At 42.4% G+C, this 26,431-nt stretch overlaps 1 protein-coding gene across 1 annotated transcript in view; it reads right to left on the reverse strand.

The window, feature by feature from the left end:
- TM9SF3 (transmembrane 9 superfamily member 3) overlaps positions 1-26,431 on the reverse strand; it is a 64,428-nt gene continuing 37,997 nt past the window's right edge. Inside the window, exons 9-15 of the mRNA XM_078859761.1 lie at positions 25,316-25,446; positions 22,798-22,937; positions 16,181-16,249; positions 10,472-10,618; positions 7,125-7,208; positions 5,829-5,905; positions 1-2,970 (exon numbers count right to left, since the gene is read on the reverse strand). Of these exons, the coding sequence (XP_078715887.1) occupies positions 2,903-2,970; positions 5,829-5,905; positions 7,125-7,208; positions 10,472-10,618; positions 16,181-16,249; positions 22,798-22,937; positions 25,316-25,446 (716 nt within the window). The 3' untranslated portion in view covers positions 1-2,902. The remainder of the gene's footprint in view (positions 2,971-5,828; positions 5,906-7,124; positions 7,209-10,471; positions 10,619-16,180; positions 16,250-22,797; positions 22,938-25,315; positions 25,447-26,431) is intronic.

Consider the following 26,431-nt stretch of genomic DNA (forward strand, 5'->3'; position numbering starts at 1 on the left):
TCACCATGGAACACCAAAATGGGAATTTATTATATATTTTTAAATTATTACAGTATTTTTCATTTATACAAAGCTGATCTCCCAAGGCTGAATAACCACCATCTGCAGAAACATCTTTTTTTTCTTCAATAAATGAGACTCCCAGTTAAGAGGTTCTGCCAAACATGCTGGCCCGTACCTCTCTATTCGATTAATAAGGACCTTGACCCATTGTACAATCTGACTGAATAGCATCATCACATCCAATGCTCCAAAGATCCAGACGGACCCCAATGCGTCACTCTTTTTTTTTCAATGTCTTGGCAGAGGAGTTGACAAAACTCTTCATGGGGAAATAAAAAGCTCAATCGTCGCATGTTACAAACGAGTGCCAAATAGTGTGTGCGCATACATCTCTAAACATGTATACGTACGTGTATATCCTAACACACACTCCACTATATATACAGAATTATACAGTACTAGTTTGTTTTGCAGCTTCGGAATCCGATGCAAGCCTGGAGAATTCAGGTTCGTCACACATTGCCTCGGGGTATGGCAAGGGAATGAACTGCGGCTGCAACGATTATAGGATGCCAGCCAACGAGAACACGCTACCGTTGTAGGTGTTTTATACACACGCGCGCGGACACAATACAATTTACAGCACACAGATCAGTTACTGGTCAATTCAACTCTGAAGGGAAGTTGCTCATTCCACGTTGTTCGCACGGTCTTGTTGACTCAATGATGGTTAGTTGAGGTGAGCGTTATTCGAACACATCAGCCGACTCAATCCCTGGGAATTCACGCGATGTTGTATAAATGCATTTAACATGTGCCCCACCCAGTTAGACCACACGAAGACTCCTAATCGTTTGATTAACCCTGCCCACGTAAACCGAAACATATCCATAGCGCTCCATTACTCTCCACGTGCGCTGCCTTTCAAACGGGGATCTGCATGAAAATACTGCAGTCCCCACGATGTGAAGTTGCATTGGAAACAGACAATTCATCGTTCCAGGGAACTTGCATGCCAACTCCTACGTGTCTAAGTTACAAGAACCTAACAATAATGTACACGTGGGCCGTAGCATTCTACACGCACCAGCCAATACGAGTTTTGGCATTACTGTGTGCATGTGTTCAGTGTACAATTCACTGTTGTAAAACGGTAGATGTTTTCTTTTGACCATTTCTGCAAGTTTGAAATTTTAATATCGCCAACCACCTCACCAACCCACCCACCCCCAACTGCCTAACAAGAAATGTGAAATTTCTTACAAAATAACTCTTATTAAAAAAGTAACATTTAAATAACCACTTCCTGACACGCACACCGTAAAACCAAGGCTAAATCAAATGCTCCATTAGAGATGAAATAGATGTGGTTGTGAGCCAAATTGTTCCAAAGTCAAAACACTGGCGCTCCCTATCATGTAGGGCCAGAACAAATGCACGTTAGTTCTGCACTGGTCAGGTATTTAACAGCACGTGGCTTTTTAAGAAATGCGAGCACATTACCGCCACAGCCAGTACTGCACTTTACCCACCCCGTAAACCACCCTCATTGCATGCATGGCATGACCACACAACTAATTATCTTAACAGCAGCTATACATATTCCAAATCAATGATATATTGTTTTTTTTTTATTGTGGAATCGAAGAGATTTAATTCCATTGAGTTCCAATATGCGTGATACCATATGCAGCATGATTAAGGAGCAGTGCAATGTACCAATAACATGTTGGTAACATTAAGTCATGAAGGGTAAATGGAAATCAGATTGTTTTTTTTTGCGTTACACTCACGAACGTGGTGAAATAAATACAGCACACCACAACGGGACCATTCTGCATGTATTGTAATCTACTCTTAATCAACAACCCACCAACATCGATGAACATCTACAATATCGTAAATATTTACATAAAGCAATGGAGAAACGTAATCACTTTATGGCACAGCCTCATTGCCCGATAGCATGTTTTAACTTTTGCGTTTCCGTTATCATCTACACACCGAGTGTTCCCAATCGCGAAGCTATAACGGAAGAGGAATAACGTTGTCAAGAAACGTGGTCACTGCAGGCCACTTACAGGGGCGTTACAGAAGTGCGGCTAACAAAACGTACTGATGTCGCATGACGTAACTGTGAATTTTAAAATGAATACAGATTCGTACAAGTAATAAAAAAAACGAAAAACAAAACAAAACCAGATTCAGTGCAAAGCCAACATGACAATATTTCTCAATGCACCGTTTAAAATATATCCCCACTCCCTTATGTAATGTTAAATCATTAACCCTTATCTCTTTTCTTTTGCTTCACACGAACAACAGAAGGAGATCAATAAAAGCCACATCACAAAAACCTATATACTTTACCAAAACAAATCTGCCCACAACATGAAAAGAAAAAGGATGGTTAAGTCAAATCTTGACCCGACCTCATATTTGCACAAAAAAGTACTTTGTTTAGAATAATGTCAAGTTCAACCACTGAAACATGTTTACAACATACAGTAACATCATAGGTATGGAAAATTGATGGTTTCATTTGTACAGTTAGACCAGTGCAGCATGCCAAATGAGGAACTAATAAAATGGTGGATATTTACTCTTGCTAGGATTACTCCCTCTCTCTCCTGGATGATAACTAGGTACAGAGTTCCTGCGACTCGGTTCACTCTTCACTGAAGAGATGCGGAGGTTTTCTTCTGGTTGACTGACAATGTTCCTCTGCGAACCATCAGGTCATTTTTGCATCAGCCCTCAGGACAAAAGCAAAGTGACAAGATTTTTGTGATGAGGTCAATTTTAGCGCCACACCATCAACAATTTTCAATACGATGTACAATGCCGAGACTTTAAATTCTTTTGGTGCTAGATGCGTCAGTGGGCACAATCCCACATTTTAATCTATCTTCACATTGGTGTAGATCTTCCGAACGAAGGCACTTGTTCCCATGTAGCCAACGGCTCCTATTAAAAAATACATACAAAACATCATCATCAATGCGATGCATATAAATCACAATTTACATGTACACGCCAAGACAGAGCAAACATTCCCCCATTTAGCATTCCCCCATTTAGCTTGATAAACTATAGAGGGGCAATTACTGTTGGCGAGCACCTATTCGGGCCTTGATATATGTAGAACTTCTTTCCCATTGTACGGGGGAAGGACCACAAACTAAACACCCACTCATTTGTATAAAGGAGTGGACAGTACCATTCACAGCCACCTTTGTCTCCTCTGTACTGATGGTAACACAGTGCGCCAATTACTTAAGGCAGATTTAAAACAGCTGAGCTCGAGGACAGGTTCAGATATCACTTGTCAATTGTTTTGCTTAAAATGACTTGTAGATTATGCTGTGCATGGCCTGGGATTGAACCAACATCAACGGGGATCAATGTGCTAATCATTCTGCCACCGATCCCCACAACTATGACGCACATGAGAGCCTGGTTACATTTGCCAGGGTGGCGAGATGTTAACTACCTCGCCTTGTATTCAGGAGGCCATGAATTCAATGCCGACCCTGACGCCGCCTCTTGTATCTTTGGAGTTTACATGATCTTCCCGTAGTCGTGTAGATAATTTTAGGTTTTCCCCCTCCACATTTAGAAACTTGCATTTAGAGTATTTGACTGCTATACATTTCCACATGATAAGCCACTTTTTTGAGAAAAAATCTGAGGCCAGGTCTCTTCTGAAAAAGAGCTAGATAGCTCAGTAAGCCTTACCCGGTAAAATTTAAAAAAAAATTGTTATTGGCAATATCCTATTGAGACATTGCAGATGAGAAGCTTGTGCAGCTAGCCACCAACTACTGAATGGTAGAGCCATAATCTCTAATTGAGAAAAACTAACTGGTGTGGAGTGTAGTAAGTTTGATGTAGATGCCAATTGTCAGTCACATGTATGGCCAGGAAATTAACAGAATTGCTGGTACAGTATGGTGAAGTGCACAGACCACACATCATTGAGATCACACCCACCCGTCTACCATTAACTATACACACACACCCCATCAATCAGATTATGGAAAAGACCAATGAATATTAATCAAATTCCATTATTCATAGCTTTTGTAGAACATACAAAAGGATTTCACTTCATGAAAATTGATGCAATCGTCATGCCACCAGAGAAGATAATAAGAGGATAACTTCGTAGGAAGTCTATTGAGTGGTGAGATCTTCTTGGTTCTTTCGGTAAAGTCACGTAGAAGGGAAATAATAAAATAATAAAAATAAAACATAATAAAAGTATTTTATAATATTTTATTCTATTATTTTATATTATTATGTTCTATTTTTATTATTTTATTATTTCCCTTCTACGTGACTTTACCGAAAGAACCAAGAAGATGAATCCCTGCAGTCACGAAAGCTTTAAATCGAAATTTGAGTGGTGAGAGTTTGGCGTACAGGCAAGCTGGTCCCCCTTCCACCAGAATCTCATTTCCACCACTGGCTCAGTGCAACTCAGAAATGCGCACAACCCCATGCCCACTTGAACAGACGACACTCTTTCATATTTTAAATATTTTTTGCTATCAATATCAAGGAATTAAATCAATTACTCTATATTTGGAGCCCTTGCAGCTAGCACTGCAGCAAGGTGTGTTATAGAATACTCCTGAAAGATGACAATACCATTTCTCAGGTCCCTTAAAAAGGACTCCTCTACCCACATTAGGTGGCATACCTGTGTGTATGTCCTGCAGAAAATAACTGACATGACAAACACATTTCTAGTTAGTAATAGGTTTTTACCTTTTATCTGGTACAAAAACGAACACCTTTATACAAGGCATCATGTTTGCAATAACCACAACACAAGCAGTCAAAATGCAAAAAAAAACAACTCTGATAATGATATGCACTGCCCTTGAAGTTGATTGGTCCACACCCGAGACAGTTTTTCTTAGAGCCTAGTCTCCATTGGTGTTGGACCAGATGACGCCAAAAGGCGTACAACTCAAGAACAGCGCACTATCAGAGTACATTTCTAGTTCTCAATGAAAAAAAATAGTTAAGGATTTATATTTGTAATTATTGGTGAACCGGGATAAGATCATCAACTAGCCATACTGCTAAAAACCTGGTTAACTCAAGGATGGCTGAAATACAGATGGAACCAATGACCTCAGTGGTGCTGGGCTCAGTGCTCCGACTCGGTATTAGCCTCGTGCTGCCGGGTAACTTCTGAACTTCAATATTGTTCCTCTACTCTGAGAGATAGCGACCTGCAATGTCCACTCGCAAAATGCCCTGACTTGGCAAAAGCGTCGGCCAGGCTTGGCTCTACCGAGGGCTTGCGTGCGCGGTCGCTCGTCAAGAGCGAGGACATCTGCGCAGGAACTCTCACGGACTGACCTGCATCCGTTGTATCAACACACTTTTCCCGACTGTAAACTTTCACTGCCTCCCCAGAGCGGGCCAAGATAAACTGGGCTTGACCCTGGCGGCGTGGCTCCCCGTGCCCTGCCCATTGTTCTCTCACTAACGCTGTGTGTTCAGTGAATTGGGGGAGGGAGGTGGGTGCTTAAGGCGGGAGAAGGGGGGGGGAGCTTCCTTCCTCCCCTCTCTTGGGAAAAATGCCAAGATCCTCTCTCCCTTGTATACAACAACCTATCAGCTGAGACAGCATCAGGGAGCCACTTCCCTGGAGGTTGAACTCTCAAAAAGCCCCGACAAGCTTATGAAATGCTTGTTGTATTCTCTATCGCATTCAGTTTTTTTTTTGGGGGGGGTGGGGGGGGGTTTGGTCACAATGCAAGGGTGCGCATAAAGACGTGCCGAGGTGCGGTGCCACAAACACTCACCGCACATCACTCCCAAAGCGAGGCTGAACAGAGCCATGTATCCAAAGTAAAACGAGGTTTGAAAAAAACCGTACATCCTGGAAAATGGAAAAGAAACATTCAACATTAAATATTAACAAGATGCCCGGTTGTACAATGCACGGGTATAAAACACACGCGTATCTATATACACATCAAAAATGTAACAAAAAGTAGTATTTTTACATTGTTTAAAAATCAATATCACTTTCAAATTACATGCAACTGTGGAAATGTATTTGAAGGTAATGTTCCAATTTTTCTGTTAGAACACCAGCAGATAACAACCTGTTCTTGTCAAAAAATATATATATATAATTTTGGTTCCCTTTGCAGGTGATAGAATATTTTTTGAAACCACAAATATAAATTACTGGGCAGGAATGCAACAGCGCACCGTGTACGACTTTGTAGTGCATCCAGTGGCCATTAAGTTCTCCAACCACCAAGTAAACTACACATACTCTGTGCATTACGCATACGGTACACAAAGCACACACACCTGTGTAGAATGACACTCAAAACATTCACAGCTGCTGCACTTAATGAATTTAAAATGTTCAAAATAGTACTGGAATATATATGCATTTACTGTGTATGTAACAAAACACCCGACCAGGTGAGGCTGTGGTTGCAGTGTTTGATTCGCTATTGCAAGGATACGAGATCAAATATCTCAGGGGTCGATAAGTCAAGATCACTTTATCCACGGTATGACTACGGTTTGTTTCCCACAGCTTGCCGCTCGACAGAGGCATTTCTAATTTTCCCGACTGGTTCAGGGCTGCCCACGGAGTGCTGGCACATTGCTTGACTGTGGACTTGCAGAAGGCGTGCTGTAGGCATTCCAGCTGCACCACACATTTAAGAGTAGCCTTGGAACGCTCCAAACGTACAGTTCGCGAAAAACATGTTGCGCCTCGCTATGAGGAATGAAAAAGCAATATCTTAAATACAGAAATAGGATGCCACGGTGACGAGATGTTAACTACCTCGCCTGGTATACACGTGTTCATGGGTTCGATCCCGATCCCTGTATATTTGCAGTGTGCGTGTTCTCCCCGTGGTCGCGTGGATTTTTCTCCGAGTCCTCAAAATTTTTTCCCCTCCACATTTAGAGACATGCGTGAAGAGTATTTAGCTACTATAAATTTCCACGTGATAAGCCACTTCGTTAAGCTTTCGATTATCGCCAGGTTGCTTCTCAAAAAGAGCTACACGGCTCGGTGGGCGGGCCTTACCTCGTAAAATAGTTTCAAGATTTAGAAAACAACTTACTTTGTTTTAAAGAAGAAGTAGTAGATGGAGTACATGTACACATAGGCAGATGTGGAAGCGGCCGCCAGGAAACTGGTCCATTGCCTGTAAAAGCAAGGGCCACACAAACAACACCCGATAATCAGAGTACATCACCGATCCACAGATGGAAAGAGACTTGCGGCGCAGTACAAAGTGTGCTCATTTTCATGGACCGAGTTGAGAATGCCCGAGGAGGTTCACCCTTGAGATGTCGAGTTTATGAGGATGCTGCTTTCTTCAAAGGCTCCTAAATATCACCAATCTCTGGGCCATATCTAACTACGCACTTAAAACTACACTGCTATTTGTAAGCTTGGATTTCAGGTTTAAAATTATACAGGTTACATTTTCTCACCATTAAATCCCAAATGTGCCATTGGCATGAAGGCAGAGAAGAGCATTAATCAATCATGGAGAGCTCCCCACCCCTACAGAGAGAAGGGTTTGTTTGGTGCTGCATTCGGGAATAACCCTGGAGGATGCCGCAGAATCACACTGTCCTCTTTTCAATATATGACAATGACAAGGTAATGTTTGTTTGGCTGTATAGATGAGTGGTCTGCTCCAAGGTCATCTGCTGATAGAAGCTTTAGGTGCTCATATTTCAAATACAAATGTACAAATATTAGAGCCAGTAGTTTGAATGCTGACCAACCAGAATGATTAGCTCTGCTTTAACAGCAAGCTTACATTAAGACATGACTGTCTCATGGGGGCTAGCGCTTGTTTTACAGCACCGAGGAGTGTGCACTGTCGAGCTACTGGCTTCGAATCCTCGAGATAAACGTGGGTTCACAGGAGTGCCGAGTTTGGTGGCTTCAGCCTGGGCAATGACAAACGAACAAAATAACAAATACATTTGATTCTCTGTTTAAATTATCCCAGACCAAATGTCTTAATAACAACATTGGTTCACGGCCATAGAGTGAACTGCACATTCGCTCGGCTAAATAAGCAAAGCTTTGTAGCTGTGGTCAGGGAGGATTAATAGAGCTACAGCAGATATAGTCGTCGTGAGCTGTGCGGGGTCATTTCCACATCGAGGGGCTGTGTGTGTAGGGGATTCCATGATGGATGACACCTTCCCTCTGTGCCTGCTCGACACCGAGGACACTGCCGAGGGATAATTGGAAGGGAAAAAAACGGGGATTGTGGCTACAGCATTCAGTCACCCTGTAGCTTCATTCACGTGAATGGCACACATTTTACTCATTCCCATTGGGCGAATTCACCGAGATGTAAACATCTCATTTTGACATGGTTACATATTCCAGACGGTCACATTTTTTCCCATAAATGTATCACAATGGTAAATTATTCCTTGCAACTTAAAAATTGGGCAAATTTGGTCCCTGACGACAGCACCCAACGGCTGCGAAATGCAAATATGACTTTCGTGCCCAAGTTGCTGTAGATGATAGATGTTGGAGCTGAAGCTCCATGCTCTTTAAACTCCGCACACAGCTGGCTCATTGGTGCGTGCACCGAGCACTACGCTGCGTGACCACTCCTTACACACATAGGCAACCCCACCACACAGAGGCGTATTACTACATATGCGTTTGTGAATAGAGATGTAAAACATTTCCTAATTTTTTTAAAAATAGAATGTTTAAACGCACTGCTAAAATAAACATGCAGTCACCCATAAAACATGTACTACATAATATACTCCATTCATTCTTGATTTGAAGCTTTCGTTACTGCAGGAATCCACTCTTTGGTTCTTTCGGTAAAGTCACGTCGGTAGAAAAAATGTCAGAAATCACATCCTTTAGCAGGGGTTACCAAAAATATTTCCAAAATTTTAAACAAACACAAAATCCAGGTTCGTTTCAACACAGTACACAAAATCCGTGATTTGATCCCATCTGTAAAGGATGTGATTCCTGACATGCAATACCCTGGTGTCTACAAACTGAGTTGTGGCTGCGGCAGTAGTTACATTGGGGAAACGAAACGACAGGTCTCGGACCGTGTTCGCGAACACAAGGCAGATCTGAAACACGGTAGGACTCGTACCTCTGCCGTTGCTGATTATTGTTTTAACGCTGTGGGCTCACACGAAATTGATTTTTCCTAGACGAAGGTAGTCTGCAAACCCACCGGCTATCATCAGAGATTTGTTCATGAAGCCATCCAGATATTTAAACAGGCACAACTTAAAATGAGTAGATGGGTACAAACTGAGCAATCATTGGAAGGACGTTATTAACCAAGTAAAGTCTTAACTGACTGATGTTTCCATCCTACCTGCCTATGTCAGCTGTTATTTCTGACTCGGTGTCTCTCTCTCTGTGTGTCTCCCTCTCATCATGTGTACCTCTTGCTCTTAGGGTGTTTAGTTCCTGTTGCCTGGCTCTCAGACATTGACACGCTAATCTCCTCATTGGCACACCTCCGGTGGCTGGGCCGTCTCACATTGACATGCTAATCTCTCACATTTACGTACAAATTCCTTCTCTAGCTCCGCCCACTTACCCTTGGGTTGGGCCCACCAAAATCCTAGATAAACTCTTGTTGCAGCAGCTCTTTCTCCTACGTCAGCAGTCCCACTGCTGCGTTTGTTTCACACCTGATGACGGTTGCTTGTGTTGCGATCGAAACCTCGTAATCTATTATATTTTTTCTACCTACGTGACTTTAACGAAAAAACCAAACAGTATACTTCATTCATGCTCGCTTAAATTACGGTTATGAAAAGTGCTTTGGACATGAATAACACAAATATATCAAACTTGAAGATACATTTCACTTATTCGAATACCTACTAACCATTGTCAAAACACATTAAGCAGCCCTTTGCCATACCTGTAGGAGCGGAGATAATTTAACAAAAATCTATGTATAATACATGCAGATCAGCCAGTCTCTGAAGGCAGCGGAATGCCTCAACCTTTCTTCATACAGCAACTTAGTGCAAAACCATCGAGGTGAAGACCAACAGATGACAATATCTAACACCTCTTTTCCACTGGCACATCCGAGCTGTACCAGCACGGGGCCTTTAACGGTCTGGGTGGCTTTTCCACTGGCAATTTTCCAAAATAAGCCAGAAGAAAACCGTGCAATTTTGGCCTCAAAAGACATCTCAATCTGGCTTGGAGCCAACAGGGCCAGGGTTACATTTTATTTGCATATATTGCGTTAAAGGCACAGCTTGGCTTTTCCAGTTGAAAAAAGAAAAACATGGCGGCTTCCGAATTGCGTCGAGCCGGCCACCGATCACAACGACCCTGGCGCGGTTGTACAGCGGAAAGGGAGGTACAAGGTGTGGATTATAGGACCGAGCCAAATGGTGATCACCGATGTCATGCGCTCCTAACCAGCGGTAGTCCTCGGCGTTGAGTAGGAAGTAGGTGCACACGATGGTGACGCACACCGTGACGATGCACAGGATGACGAGCACGAGCAGCATGAAGCCGTAGACGTAGTAGATCTTGTACGCCCAGAACGACGTGAAGATGAAGTACCTGTACGGGGAAAGAACGCAAAGTGGTGTGGGCCGGAGCAACCCCAGTGCAGCACGGGGTGACACCCGGATGCAATGCTACAAATAAAGATCCATGAGCTCTTCGACATATAACGCACAACACACAGCCATCACTCTGAATTCACAACGATGTCCATGGGTAGGTGGTGGTCCAGACATTTTGGTTGTAAAAACCTAGAGTTTTTTTTTTAAATAAGTGACTACTCTCCCAATTAGCTGAAGAGTTGGCAACCCTAAAGAAGTTTCTTCACAACACAAAGCAAAAATTTGTAATTTTCTGCGAGGACTAAGCTATCCGAGGACGCAATCTAAAGACACATTTGCAAGTTCAAATGCTTGTCGGGCATTGACTCGACCCTATCATTCCTCCATGGTCAATTACAAATCAGGATTACTCTGTGGAAATAATTGGTGATTGTCCAATGGAGAGAGAGGTCTGTGCTATGAAAATGTGGAATATCTACCACTGGCTCAGGTCTATCAATCGAGAAGATCACCACTTGAAGCTCCATCGCTTTGAGATAGTTCACGGTGTGAATGGAAGGATCATAGTGAGCGTACAAATCGACAGTGCCACAAAATAATTACACCCCAAAATAACCAAACGCCAACTTTAACCAAGACAAAAACAAAATACACAGGCCAAACATTTTCAAACACACGCAGATGCGTACATTTGCATACTCTGGTAGATCACTCTCGTGCTCGAGATATATATTAAAAAATCTACATATGAGCAGAATCAACAACATTTCATTCACGTGCGAGTGGGGAAAGCGGTGTGACACGGGAAGGTGGGTCGTTGTTGCAAGAGGGGCAGGGGTCAGCGGGAGGATGAGCATTTGCCACGATGTGCAAACAAGTCCGGCAACGTGCACGTTAAGTTTCCAGGACGCACTATCTACGGGCACACTTTCAACCCATAAATAATTCATGTTTTTTCCACTGCTGGCTTTAATCTGGCAAACTTTACATCCCAGAGTGTTTCCTCACCGACTGCGTGCTTTTAATAACAAACGCGCTATCGGAACGTGTTAGCTAACATGAATAATCTACTCGATACGACCCAATGGAGAACACAATAAAACAGCCGGTTGAACTCGATGGCAGATCTTTCTCGCTCTTTTGAGTGGCAGGCCAATGAGAAAAATCATAAAACAATCGGTAGAATTCAGTGGCTGCAACTTTTATGAGCCAGGCGTCCCCTTGCCTGTTACACTTCGCACTCAAATGTCACCGCATACCGACGGCCACCATTGTTGTCGAATCTAAATCGACATTTTGATATTTTCACCACTCAAACCAACGCAGGCCAATTTTCACCTCCAATGATAGAGGCCCCCCATGGCAGGAGCCACTATTCTTAAGACAGTCACTGTTAAACTCTCACAAAGTGGTACTCACTTCATCAACCCTGGAGGGACCAAGAACCGAGCCAAAACCATAGAAAAAAAAGCATAACTGCCCGTCATAAACTTCTAAAGTTCGAGTCTCAAGACCGGTGCCAACGATGCGCGATTGAAAAACACAGCACGTGCATACATTTTAAAATGCATGCCAATATATGAATGGCTAATGCAATATAATATTTTGAAATTAATGGCTTTAGATGTAGTTTTGGGCCATTAAGACATTCATCAATAATGTCTGAAATGAGTTGACACTTGGATGCGGTGACATCTTTAAAGAGAATATTGTTATGGATATCAAATTTAGAAGGTATTTACTTATTCACAAACAAACAACAACAACAACAACAGAGATCACATTTACAGAGATGCTCATAATATCGTTATGCAAACAGCGTTAAACAATGACGCCCGGGGCAGGCACATCGTAACAGAGTGCTCTCGTGAGAATCAATGGCTTTTCCCTGAGAAGGCAACAAATCAACAAACCCTTAGATGTCCTCACTGCCTGTGGAAAGCTGGCGCCTTCCTGCGCAAAGACAATCAGACGTGTGAACGACACTGTGCTTTGTTAGGGCCACGGCAGGAGGGCGAGCGGAAGAGTCGCTCTCCTCGACTTACTTTCAAAATGTTTGCTTTTTTTCCCCCCCCCCACCACCCCCCTTTTGACAAATCTTTATTACACGATGTGCCGACAGAGACGAAAATGTGTTTTTATGAGCCCTGTCAAAGACCGGCCCGGGCTCTCCGTATTAAAGTGTCCCCTGTAATGCAACTGCCAATTGATGGCTAGGTGCTGCCGGGAACGGCTAATTCGATTTTTAGAGGACCGATCCTGGTGATGGGTGAGGTTGGGGGGAGTTAAGAGTCCCAGAAGGCAAATTGGATCGTGTGTCTGCCTGGTGGCCAATGACAGCGCATGAAATCCACTTTAAATATTTGGTTTCAAACCAAATTGGGCCACTGGCAATCTCTGGGGGCTAAGGCTACATACAGTATATGCGTATAATAATGTAAGCGCATAGACCATGTGTTTCCATTTGCAGAGCTTTAACAGAGGCCTTTGCATGCAAGCACTGAATACAAAATGGGACCTTTTATGCCAGTATCAAAGTATGAAAAAATAGGTTTTAGAAACCTTTTGCAAAGAAATCAAGTCTGCATTAACCACACGTACTAGTGGTGAACATGCCAGAAAGGGTAAAAAAACCTATTACTATTTTTTAATACGATACTGGAAAAAAGGTCCCGTTTTGTAGCTGCTCAGTCCAAGCTATAAATGCTCCGATAGTGCATTGTCTTTGTACGTTTTGCCTTTTGGCGTTCTCTGGTCCGAGACTGGTGAGACTAGGCCTGAAAAAAATATGTCCTCTGGTGTATGTCAGCCAATCGGTTTCAAACAAGGCAGGCATATATTACACTTGTCAACAAAAAAATAATTTTTTTCTGGCCTGGACTTTTGCAGCTGTTTTAGACTAATTTCAGGGTGCTGATTCCAAATCTGATCTCAGATTTGCTCTATCACATTTCATTTTATGCTATCGGCATACCCCATTTTCATTGATTTTACCCGAAATTAACTCTCTCACTTATGATTGCAAGTTGTTGCGAGTCAGTGACTGCTTCAGTGTTAAAATATGGTGCTGATTTTTTAGGATAGTGTGTTTATAATATCATTTTATGTAGATATCCACATTTATTTAATATTTTTCTTCTGCAGTTTTTATTGAAAATGCAATATTTGATATCTCAAAAAACCTGATGCGATAGACAAAAACTGATGCCAGATTTGGAATCGGCACCCCAAAATTACCTTAAAACCGTTGGAATACCTTATGCCAGAAAAAGTGTGTTGACCAGATTTGGAATCAGCACCCCAAAATTACCTTAAAACCGTTGGAATAGCTTATGCCAGAAAAAGTGTGTTGACCGGTGTTATCAGAGCATATTTCTTCGCATGTTCGCCACAAGCACGCGTGGTTAATGCAGACACGATTCCTTGCAAAAGGTTTCTATTTGGTGTTTGGACATCTTAACACCCGTTTAATTGCCAGAAAGGATACAACCTATTCTTATTTTTTAAAGCACCGAATACGTTTGCACATTTGCTGTTGTACATTTTTGGCGAATAAAAACAAATAAACTCGCAATTTATCCAGATTCCCCTTTCAAAAGTGGCGTATCTCTATGAAAAGGCTAAGTAAAGATCTCCATTATTTATATCTATGAATGCACGCAGATCTAACCAGCTCTGTGGAGCTCGGTAAATTGAAGATTTAGAGCACAGATCTGTCAAGTCATCTCACCATCATCACGAGTCAATTAAAAGAGGACTACTTTGTGAAAAGTGAACACTCTTCCTACGGAGTGGACTGGACCCCACCATAGCTATGTGCAATATCCACCACTGGCTCTGTGCCATCGATGGAGGAAAATCACATCGACTATTAAAACTCCCCAATTCTCTAGTGCAATAGATCGCCACCTTGTGGCAGCTTCTGTGAGAAACAAACTGGGGAGAGCAACACCAGAAGAAGCAGCTTGGCGCACTCTCCTCCATGGATGCTTCGAGCAAAGTACCGACAGCTGCTGACATGGAGTTACCGCACTCTACTTGTTTGATGCCCAACTCACAACCCAGACTCGTGTTGAAAGAGGCTGTGGAAGAGATCTCCCCGCAAGTGCTTCTGGTGGTCTCTCCAACGGGGCGCATTTGTCAAAACCACGACACGGCACTTCTCTCGGCTGTACAGGTCAATTGGCCTCTCTTCTCTTCCCCTCCATACCCATCACATAATACCGAAGCACAAGATGCGTTTTACAAAAGTCAGTTCCAAACTTGTGTTCACACTTAGAGCAACACATTGTAGAATGGTATGACTTGGGTTATTAGTTAATAGGCCGAGACCTTAAACCTTTAAGTTAAAGGATATAAGGCATATTCTTGGTTCTTTCGGTAAAGTCACGTAGAAAGAAATAATAAAAAAATATATTATATCCATATTATTTTATTATTTCCCCGGTAAAGTCACGTATAATAAATATATGTATATTATTGTATTATTTCCCTTCTACGTGACTTTACCGAAAGAACCAAGAATATGAATCCCTGCAGTCACGAAAGCTTTAAATCAAGATATACGGCATCTTCCTGCTCAAAAAGATACTGGGGCAGTGCACACCTCTCCAAACCAAGCAGCCCCAAGGCAGTTGTAGATATTAATTCTAAATTTGAAGCTTTCGTGACTGCAAGGATTCATATTCTTAGGTTTCTTCGGTAAAGTCACGTAGGTAAAAAATTAAAATTAATAAAAGTAAAATAAAAATAAAATAAAAATCACGACGTTTGAGGCAACACAAGCTTCCGTCTTCAGGTGGAACCGTCACAGCACTGATGCTCCGAAACGTTGTGATTTTAATTTTATTTTACTTTTATTAATTTTAATTTTTTACCTACGTGACTTTACCGAAAAAACCCAAGAATAATAGTTGTAGATATTCCAAATTCCCAATGGCAGGGACCGTTATCTCCATAGGATGACCACGTTTGTGCTTGCACGAAGTAGTATTTATTTTATCAGCCCCGGAGAAATAATACAACGTGTCAATCAATGGCCATTTGCAAGCGGCTCGCGATTTGAAAGTTGGTAGTTCATATCCTGGGCTGGCGGTTGATTCAACCCATCGTCCCTCTGGGGATGATAAAATAAAATGAACACCACTTTGTAGGAAGTCAGCAGTGGAAGTCCTATGATTATAGACTGGCCCCCACCATAGGAATGAGGAATTTTCATCCACTGGGTCAGGGCTGTAAACAGGACATAAGCACCGGCTCAATGTCCATTTGAGCAGGAAATCAATTTGACTTTTTGACAAGCAATGACCATAATTTGAACTCACCTACATACCCAATAAAGTAGAGCACTATTGCCATGCACATTCAAACCAGAATCCCAGATTCACCAGTTCAGCGGTGTCATCCGGGTAAAAAAAACATAAGCCCGTCGGGCCACCCACTCGCTTCGCATGATAATCTGGAGAAACTCGACTAACAATGCGGCGCACATGAATAAGAAATGCGAAGGTTGCTGCTGATATAAAGGGAATAGGAAAGCAGGTGTGGCAACACTTACATCTCAATGAAGATCGAGCCGAAGGGAAGGATGCCTCCCAGACACACGATGACGGCGGGCTCCATGAACCTGCGTTGCAGAAAAAGCACAAGCGATGGCCAGCGTTGAGACGCACAAACGCCGACAACCATCTCCTTCACCTTAAAAACATATCGTAGCAACTATTCATGTCCTCCGAATAGCATGGTTTGCTATGTACCGTGCGCAAGAAGCTCAACATACATACATGTCAGTCAATGACAAATACATGGTTAGAATTTGAACATTTCAAACTTGCATTATTGGTTTTAAGGGGTTCATTGTAGCCTAGACTTTACATTAAGTTAATGTGGCATTTGTAATGGGGTCATTTGAGGCAATGGGGGTGGAAGCACTGCGTCATGTAAAAGATAGGCAAGCTGGCAATGATACTGTTTGTACGTGCGTACGTATTCAAAGCAAGTGCTGCTCGGTGGAATATTTGCTTATGGATCATCAGCCAGACTGAACACCTGTCTGGCCTTATTATACTTTGCTCAGACTCGGTTACATTGCGATCGCTTAAAATGGTTCAATAACTGACAGTGAGAGAGAGGACATAATCAGTGTTGTTGAAACTATCTTATAATTAGATCGTGGCACTGGTGATAATCACATCGCTACCATAATAGGGGGCATCAACACTCGCAGCACGAGATGAATAGAGGCATGTTACATGATAACCTGTACAGAGCAACATCAAAAACAGCACTACAATTGCGCTGTAATTACAGGTTTGACAATGTGACATGAAAACAAAAATTACCGTTCACCAATGGAGTACAAAAAAAAAACACTTGTAAAACACACACTCGTGTGGAATAAATATCTGCTGCAGTGCTCACAGATTGACTTCTTTAACTCGGACATATGTAGCTCGTGAGAAACAAAAAATGTCACTCAAATCCAGCACAAATATGCAAGAGGAAGTGTGTGCAAGAGCCTTGGACGCGCAGAGTCAAAGGCTAAGTACACCACGTCTTCTCACAGAATATGGCCAAGTATGTTTTCCACCTAACGCGGGAACTCGAGCTGTAGCCAGATAACAGTCATGATTCCCTGCTCAGATGGAGCTGCGCACACAGTCCAGTTTCTGGGCTCCAAACAGGTCCAACTAAAAAGTGTAAACGGCACAAGTATAGACCAAGCAATACACCGGCTGTGATGGGATTTTTCAATGTGATTAGAGCATGTGCATGACAGTGATGAGCTTGTGAATTCAAATTCAAGTGAGAGGTTGACTTAATCATCCCTCTGAAGTCCCATTTTGTTGGAAGTGAACAGCTGTTGTGCTTTCATAGAGACTGGCCCCCTCATAGGAGTTGTATCCCTTGTTCGAGACGACTAAAGAAGAGAAACATTTGAATGAAGGGTTGTTAAACGACAACCATTGTCAGAATCGAATTCCGGTTCCGAAAGTGAGAAACTAGTCACCATTCTGAGTGGAATTTGAGTAAATTAATGCACTGATTGGCAAGTGCTAATGTAAAAACAGCATGGCAGCCCAAGTCCATTTGCCTTAATTTCTGAGTTAAAAGGTTAAAGATTGAAATTGCTTGCATGCACCACAGCTCACAGAAGAGCCTTCACTTGAAGGGGCTCCAGTGGGTATTTTTTCTACTCTTTAACAATGACCAGACATTTTAAGCATACCCACACGTCACCTGCTAACAGGCTTACACATTTATACTGCTGGGAGGGATTTAAGAAAACATATTCCATAAATGAATCTGCCATGCCAGGAGAACGAATTAAACAAGTGACCTCTGGATTGTAAGTCCAGCGTGCTAACCAGACATCACAACAGCTCCCTTAGTTGCCAATTATTATACATGTTATGTTTATCACTTTAGACAATTCTCCGTGTGATTTTTTTTCTTCTCATTTGGTTACCGGTAATAGAAATTAATGATTTTAACAATGTTAGCAAGGACACTTAAAAAACATTTTCTGGCTGCCAGCCCTCTTCATGTTGACACCACTGCATAGTTGCAATCCATCTCTCTGCTCCCGTGAGTGTTGAGATTTAATTAATGCACCTCATCTCTCGTTTCTTTGCCCGCGTTGCCTGTCAGCTGCTGTGATCCAATCACTTCCGCTATCCATCACCTATAATGCTTTCTCATGACAATATCCTGCCAAAATTCATTTGTTTTTATAGTGAATGGGATGTCAATCTTGTTGGCTCTCTGCGTGACTCTTCTTGTCCCCAAGGCAATCTGATCATTCATCTTCTACACTTCTTCGTGTGCTCTCTAGTTTTTTTTTTACACTAGTGTCACTGCCAGTCATCATGATGTCTCTGATCCTTAGCACCCCTGACATGGACTGCTGACAGGACAGCATTGTGCTTTTCAAGGCAGGAGTCAGTTTTACAAATCCGCCGTATGCTACGATCGTTGAAATAAATACTGCATCTTGCCTGCAGTGACAATATTTATTCACAAGTTCTTCAAGATTAATTTCCTGCCATTACAAATGCTGTATATTCCTATAATTTACAGCCAAACAAGTCAAAGCGTCTCCCTGTTTAAATGACTATTTGGCGAACTGATCAAAGTCTTGGTCGATGCAACACCACCTTGAATGAACCCAACCTCATCAGATGTCAGAAGCCAGGGAGAGGGCTCAGCCGGTTTAGTGCCGGAAGTAACCTTCCCAATGCTGCAACAAACATGGAGGTTTACATGAATTATTTTGGTTGCTTTTTAAAGAATTTCCACCCGATCCATCCGAGCTCTCATTATGCAACAAGACCCAGATTTATCAACTCGTTTTGACAGCAACTGACAGTGGACAAAATGGATGCTGGAAACGTGATATCGCGAAGGGCGGAAGGACTTGCACGCTGCACAATTCAAACCCGGCAATAGGAAGCGGTTAATGGGCCTCGCTGAGGAAGCGTTCGTTTATTTTCGCCCGCAATACTGGTGGACGCACGGACGGGTAAGGAGGCCGACCTCAGGAAAGGGCCTCACTCGCGCTGCACTTTTGCTCGAATCGTGGATATTCTTGGCTGTGGCATCGAGAGAAAATGTATTAAAAAAAATCTACTCATTCCAAAAAATATGCTGAGATTTGAAAAAAAAAATGTTATGGCCTCAATTTCATGCAGGAGGAAGTGAACATTGTCTGAGAGTGAACAAAAAGTCCACTCCAGTGTTTGAATAACCTTTTCAAATTTACTTATTCAGAGAAGAAAAAAAAACCCATGTTTGTGTTAAACTCCTCTGCAAGCATTTATTTGACAAGCGCTATTTGCATTGTACAAGACCTGTGTCTCGTGTATAAAATGACCAGCGCTTACATTTTTTTGTGCATGTTTGGTTATAACAAGCTCTGGCTACTGAATGGGGGGGCAGTGGCACAGTGGGGAGTGCACCATGAACCGCACTATGAACCCAATGCAGTGCGTTCCAGGAATCAAACGGAGTTTTATTCCAAACTACGTGTTTTATTCCTGGCCATGACTAACATCAGTGGCGAGTCATACCCCAATCAGTCCTGGTTCCCCCATTCACCAACCTACATGGACCAGTGCATTTAAGTAGCTGATTAACATAGTTATGTAACCACGACGGTCAGTGTGGACTGAGTGAAATGTTGTGCTCTTCCCATGGAAGATTGGAAATATTAAAAAGCTAAACTGAAAAATGTAAACGAAAAAATAAATAAACCCTTTACGAGTTATTTTTGCAGATTAATTTACTTTTTTAACCTGATTAAAACCCACTAAAATCCAACCTCTTTATTAAAGTTCCTAACACTTTATATATTGAATCTATTTTAGTGACTTTAAAAATAAAAATTGTAATGAACAACACGTTATTTGAATTAAAAGTGTATTGGAATCCTATTAATTACTTTTTCTCAGCAACAATCACATCAAACAATGCCTCTATCCTCAAGAACACAGAAAAAAAGACGGCAAATAATAATGCTAAAGTTCATGTTTTGCAACAAACCGCTGCTCACACTGGTCCTCGCATACCTGGGCCGTGAACCTCCGTTTTCATAAATGAGTTTCCTCAAATTTGGTGCACATCACATGATCGCACATGAGTGCATCCTGCCTGGTTTCCAGCCACTTTCCTTTTCCTGTGCACTCCGGAGCAGGAATTCCTCATCGCTTACGAGGCAAAACACGGGCGCATTTTTACTGTCCGTGTGAGCGAGTTGAGCGTGTGAGAAATTCTGGCCGTCAGTTCAGTATATGCTCTCATTACGCTATTACTCAATATCACTTTGTTTTCTCCGTGATTCAATTTGCATTCATTCACTAATTATATCAGAACTTATCCGCAGAGACATTGAGGAAATTCCAGACAAGACAATATGCACAAAGCATGAGTTTCTAGTGTCCTATTGGGCAGATGTTTTAATGTGAGGCTCTTTTACTTATGTGCTTAACACACATTGCACACAAAAAACACCAACTATACTATGCTCATTGGTTCTTTCGGTAAAGTCACGTAGGTACCGAAAGAACCAAAGAGTATGGATTTCTGATGTCACGAAAGCTTCAAATCTAGAACCAACTATACTAATAAGTAACACAAGAAAAGATAATTTGTTCATCTCATCTCTACAGCAGAGATAAAAATGAGCACTAAGGACTGTTTGTGGAGGCTTGTGGCGCGCGTGTGGTGCTGCTTAGGTAATGACCAAGCTGCCTGTCCAATCTCTAGACCGAGGTTTTTTAAGATATTAAATAATAAGGAGAGCTTTGATTTACTATAACATGATCTACCGAACAGACTTGCATCTTGATTTGTCTGTATGGATGTATATTTAGCATCAGAGACTGAGGTGACATTCATTCCAAAATTGAGCCGATGATTTGAACTGATCACCAACAATTATGTTTTGATAAAACGAGTCAGAGCAACAGAAGAAAACTGCATTGGTAAAATGAGCGAAAGGTGAATTATCAGTGTGGCTGCTTTTTCTTGCCACTGTTGGAAAAAGGCCTCCCCGTGGCTTTTGGGTATATGGGTTTGTTTGACCATACCTCATCATACTATTCAGTGTGATTGGTGACGGGGGGTGAAAGAACAGGTTTCAGGGGCGGTTCAGATTTCGTTCACTATTCATGTTAGCTGTGGCCAAGTATCAAACTCAAAGTTTCCAGGTTCAGTGCAGTGTGCTAACCACTGCACCACCACTCAATCTCTCAGTTAGTTAATTAATTAAATTCTGCCAATAACTGTCCTTGGATTGAAAGAACAAAACCCCATTTCTGTGCACTTCCTCTACTGGCGAAGCAAACAGACATTGGCTTCGTGTTCAGAGCTATCCCATTTCCCTCTCAACAAGCTCAATCTGCAATTCCACGTATGCTTGTTTTGGAAGATTAGAGGGCCCGGCTTCGCAAAAAATTAATTGCACATTGTTTCCAAAACTCAGAACCTATGCCAAGGTTCCTAAACCAAATGTAATGCTGTTGCTATGTGGCATGAATACACAATGAATCTATCAGCTAAGTAATCCTCCCAAGATAAATTGACAATGTCTTTTTATTTCCCAAGAAGAGAATCCAATGAAATTGTCTTTGAAAAGGAGGCATGAGACATTATCATAACTATGCAATGTATTCTGTCCAATTAAATGTGGTCATGTCCTTATAATGGATTTGGGCTGTGACTGCACACGAGAACCTACTGTTACAAATGAGTATCTGAAATATCCGCTGAATAAAATGTGGTATCACAATATTATTCTCCACGCATGGGGAATTTTAACACCGTGAATCAATGCTTATTTGCAGTTACTCATTCATATCCTCTCACACTAATATTACCCTTACAGCCTCGAACTTACGTTCACTCACTGACACTAAATCACTTAACTTGCATTTCACTCAACCTAATAAACATCTGTCATTCACTCACACTCAGACGTACACGAAAGAAGACCCACCTCATTAAGCCATAGACTACATGGGCAAGTGCTTTTGGTGAACACTATAAAGTCCACCACGTTACACAAATGGGGAGATGCGGCCAGCGCAATGCAGCAAATTCTCATTTTTGCTGTTGATAATATATTTACATGGCACCAGGTGCTAATTTAAGGTAGCGTACACCTGATAATATGAATGTCCAAGAATCAAACCCAGATAAAACTATTAAAACTAAACAAATCTTATTATACTGGGTAAGGCCATGGAGCGATACAGCTCTTTTTCAGAAGCAACGTAGCCACAAATGATAGCTCAATTAAGTGGCTTAGCATGTGCAAATGTATAGCAGCCAAATACTCGAAATGTATGTTTCTAAATGTGGAGTGAAAACCGCCAGGACCCGGAGAAAAATCCACATGACCACAAGAAGAACATGCAAACTCCAAATATACAGGAGTCAGGGTCGGGATTGAACCCACGACCTCCTGTATACCAGGCGAGGTAGTTAACATCTTGCCACCGTAGAGATCCATTGGATCGTAGTGCAGTAAGCAAAACTCCGCGGCATCACTTCCCCGCCCACCACACACATTCTCCGGTTTCCCTCACTTGCTCACGTATTTATTCAACCACACTGTTAATCACTCACCAACACCATTGCTCACTCACACTGTTGTTACCCACTCTCTCAACTCACCACTTCTTCTCAGGGATGGGCCTTGGCACCGCGTTCACACGGCACGGGAAGTTGGGCTGCCCCGAGAGGTTCCTGCCCAAGATGGTCCCCACCAGGTTCAGAGGTAAGATCACAAAGAAGCATATGCACGCCACCGCCACCTGCCAGCCAGGAAAACAATAGCATGTCAATTCACAATCAACCAATCAACAAACCCATCACGCAAATCGACAAATCCATCAGTGTTCATGGGCGCCTTGGGATCCCTGTAGTAAAGACACTTACCTCTGGGCCACACTTCAAGTTCAATCCTCCCCTTAATCCCCACGTGTCCATGTAGAATTACTAAACGTTAATGTTGCAAAGGGGATCGAGTCTAAATGTCACTGAAGAGTGGGAAACAATACTTGTCACACGAGGCTAGTGCAATGAGCGCAGGGCACTAGCATTCACAAGTAAACACACAAACATCCCACTGACGGAGTGCACTTGTGCAAACATTTAAAATCTATAACTAATGCCGTTTGTATTCATGCAGCGAATACCACAGACTGCGAAAATGCCACCTCGCTAGATAGCATCACAGTTGAAGTTGGATATTTGTACACCCCCTTGGGAGAAGTTCATGTGAGCTTATATCCACGGAGCTACATAGCTCCATTTCAGAAGCGACTTGGCCGCAAATGATAGCTCAACGAAGTGGTTTATCTTCTTGGTTCTTTCGGTAAAGTCACGTAGAAGGGAAGTAATAAAATAATAAAAATAAAACATAATAAAATAATTCTCACGACGTTTCGGCTACAACGCAAGCAGCCACCCTGAAGACGGCTGCTTGCGTTGTAGCCGAAACGTCGTGAGAATTATTTTATTATGTTTTATTTTTATTATTTTATTACTTCCCTTCTACGTGACTTTACCGAAAGAACCAAGAAGATGAATCCCTGCAGTCACGAAAGCTTTAAATCGAAGTGGTTTATGTGGAAATCAATAGCCGCCAAATACTCAATGTGGAGGCAATAACCAGGGGAACTGGAGAAAAATCCACGCGACCATGGGGGGAACATGCACACTCCAAATACAGTATACAGGTGTCAGGGTCAGGATCGAACCCACGACCTCCTGCATAGCAGGCGAGGTAGTTTATATCTCGCCACCGTGGCGCCCCCAAAAGTCATGGATATCCCCTTTACAAAGGGGATGGAAAGTCTCAAAGGGTTCTCTTAACAGAAGTTATAACCAGGGTGCACTAGGAAGGCCTTCCACCCCCTCTAGTGGAGGAGCCCAGTCAAATATGGGCAGAAGGTTGGGAAAATATGGACATGACAAATTACCCAATGACCAACTCGTGTAAATAACATCACTGAATGTGTACGCAATAGCTTTAAGTGTGCGGATAGGTTTTATTCAAAGCATGTCTACACGTTAACTTAATTACGGGATAAATATGGTGAGAATAACAGAGGGTGCTCGGTAAAAAAAAATGCAGTGACACACACGCCACAAGCCTCCACAAAAAACAATTAATCGGATTTTGAACATCGATTGCCTGGCGAACAAAGTAACAGCCTGGCAGCAGTTCATGCAGGTTACATTATGATAGATTGCACTGCAAAATGAAAACTACAATAGTTTAATATGCAAGGGCATAGCCAAAAACACAGTGTGTGCGAGTCATGGTGGCGTGTATGATGCAGTAGATGCGTGTCAGTGTATGGTGTGTACATCTGTGCTGCGTGTAGGTCCAAGTAAGGCGTCAGAGTTTGGGGTGTGCCAGTGCAGGATTGGTGTATCTGGGTGCAGGGAGCGGTAGCGGTTGGGGCGCTGCGCTACGAACCAGTTTGATTCCCACCTACGGCCAACATCAGTGACGATTATCCGAACCGGTCCTGGGTCTCCTCTTGGTCGACTCTGCCTAAAATTAATACCTGGTGTGATGTATAAACATCACCACTAGGAAGACAAAGGCGGCCGGGAGTGGTGCTGGCCACCCACCCCCTCGTGTGCTGTGTAGGCCTTCATAGATGCTCGCTAACAGCACTAATGCTAGAGCATTCAGCTGCTTATTTTTCTGTTGAGTCAAAGCATGAGGAATACAGCACGATTTGGATTTATATAGCATTTAAATGTGACCGCATCTCAAGATGCTGTGGAATGTGTCATTGGCTGCAATAAAGAAAACTTCTCCCACCAATCATCAGTTATAGGCAGAAGGGAAACTCTTATCCACTGCCCCCATCATAAGGTACAACGGCAGTTCTGTGTACCTCCAGCGCCGTTAACCTGAACGGTCAACCGATTGACTGTCAGGCTGCATCGATATACGTCCTACCATTTCGCTCAAGAAGTTGACAATAAAGTTCAACACTGCTAAAGCCCCGTCAACTTGTTGCCAACGCCTCGTAGAGTCACAATCAGGTTGCTTGCAACTCAACATTGGAGAATGCAACTACTCCTCAACTTAAAAAGTGATATCGCCTTGAAGTCAACCCGCTTGCAAAAATCATTACGCGTTGTGCCCCTCAGTCATCTCGAAGCTCACCATGGTGCCGAATGGTATCGCTCGAGACGCATGGTAGTAGATGGCAATGAAGTTGATGAAGAAGGCGGTTCCGCACACCATGGCCGGGATGAGGAACGCGCTGACAAACATCTGCTTTATCCACTTGCGTCCTGCAACATCATGATGGGAGCGTGTTAGATGTATTCATCGGCCTGGAAACAGCCTCCCATGTTCACACCACTGCATAGAGCCAGCAATGCCGAGATCCTGGATAAGACTCCTGGGCACACAACCAAGATTAAAGCTGGTATAAGGCTATATGAAACGACGCGAAGTGACATTTCCCATGAATATTAATCTAAATGTCCACAACAGAATTCAGCTTGGAGAGCACCCAAAATGTGAGGTCCTCAGGTTAAGCAGATACACCATTCTTTCAAACCAGCTGGACCCATCTATGTGTACAATCTGCTCTCTTATGTGTCAGTTTCATCCAGGTAGTCCAGTCATTTTTTTCCCAGGTGTAAAATACTTTCAAAAAGGTCAGGTATTTCAATCCAGAACGTCTTAAAATGTGTTTATGCTCAGTTAGGCTTTGCTAAATCAATTACATTATTATTTAAATTCCAGCCAAGATCAAATCGGCATCAGAGCAATTCCAGGAATGTTGACTCAAGGACCATAACAGCAAATGCTTGCTGTGAAGTTTACAGCCGTTGTCCCATCTAGAATAATGTGGTCGTATGAATATATTGCTTGCTGCTGCGGAAATTTTAAATCTATTATAACCGAATCAGGACCACCAATAGAGATTAACCGCCATCCTACACCCATTTGAATGTGTAGATACCGGCAAGTATATAATTTTAAGTGGTACAATTAAATAAAGCAAGTCAACTTGTCACACATTTATAAGTATGGAAGTTTGTCAAGACACTCACCAATGACTGCACAAAAATCCCTGCGGTATAAATTAGGCCTAAATTGGTGTAAAATACAAACATGAATATTGCGTGATAAGAAACCCCACAGCATGAAGGCATACCTTCATTGTAGTGTTGACAAAATTACAGCTAATGAAGGCACTAAAATAAGAAAAATTATCCTTGGGTTATTTAATGGAGAATTAAAGAAGAAGAAACTTCACTTCGTGTC

This window comes from Lampetra fluviatilis, chromosome 9, assembly GCF_964198595.1.
Source record: "Lampetra fluviatilis chromosome 9, kcLamFluv1.1, whole genome shotgun sequence".
Taxonomy (NCBI): Eukaryota; Metazoa; Chordata; class Hyperoartia; order Petromyzontiformes; family Petromyzontidae; genus Lampetra; species Lampetra fluviatilis.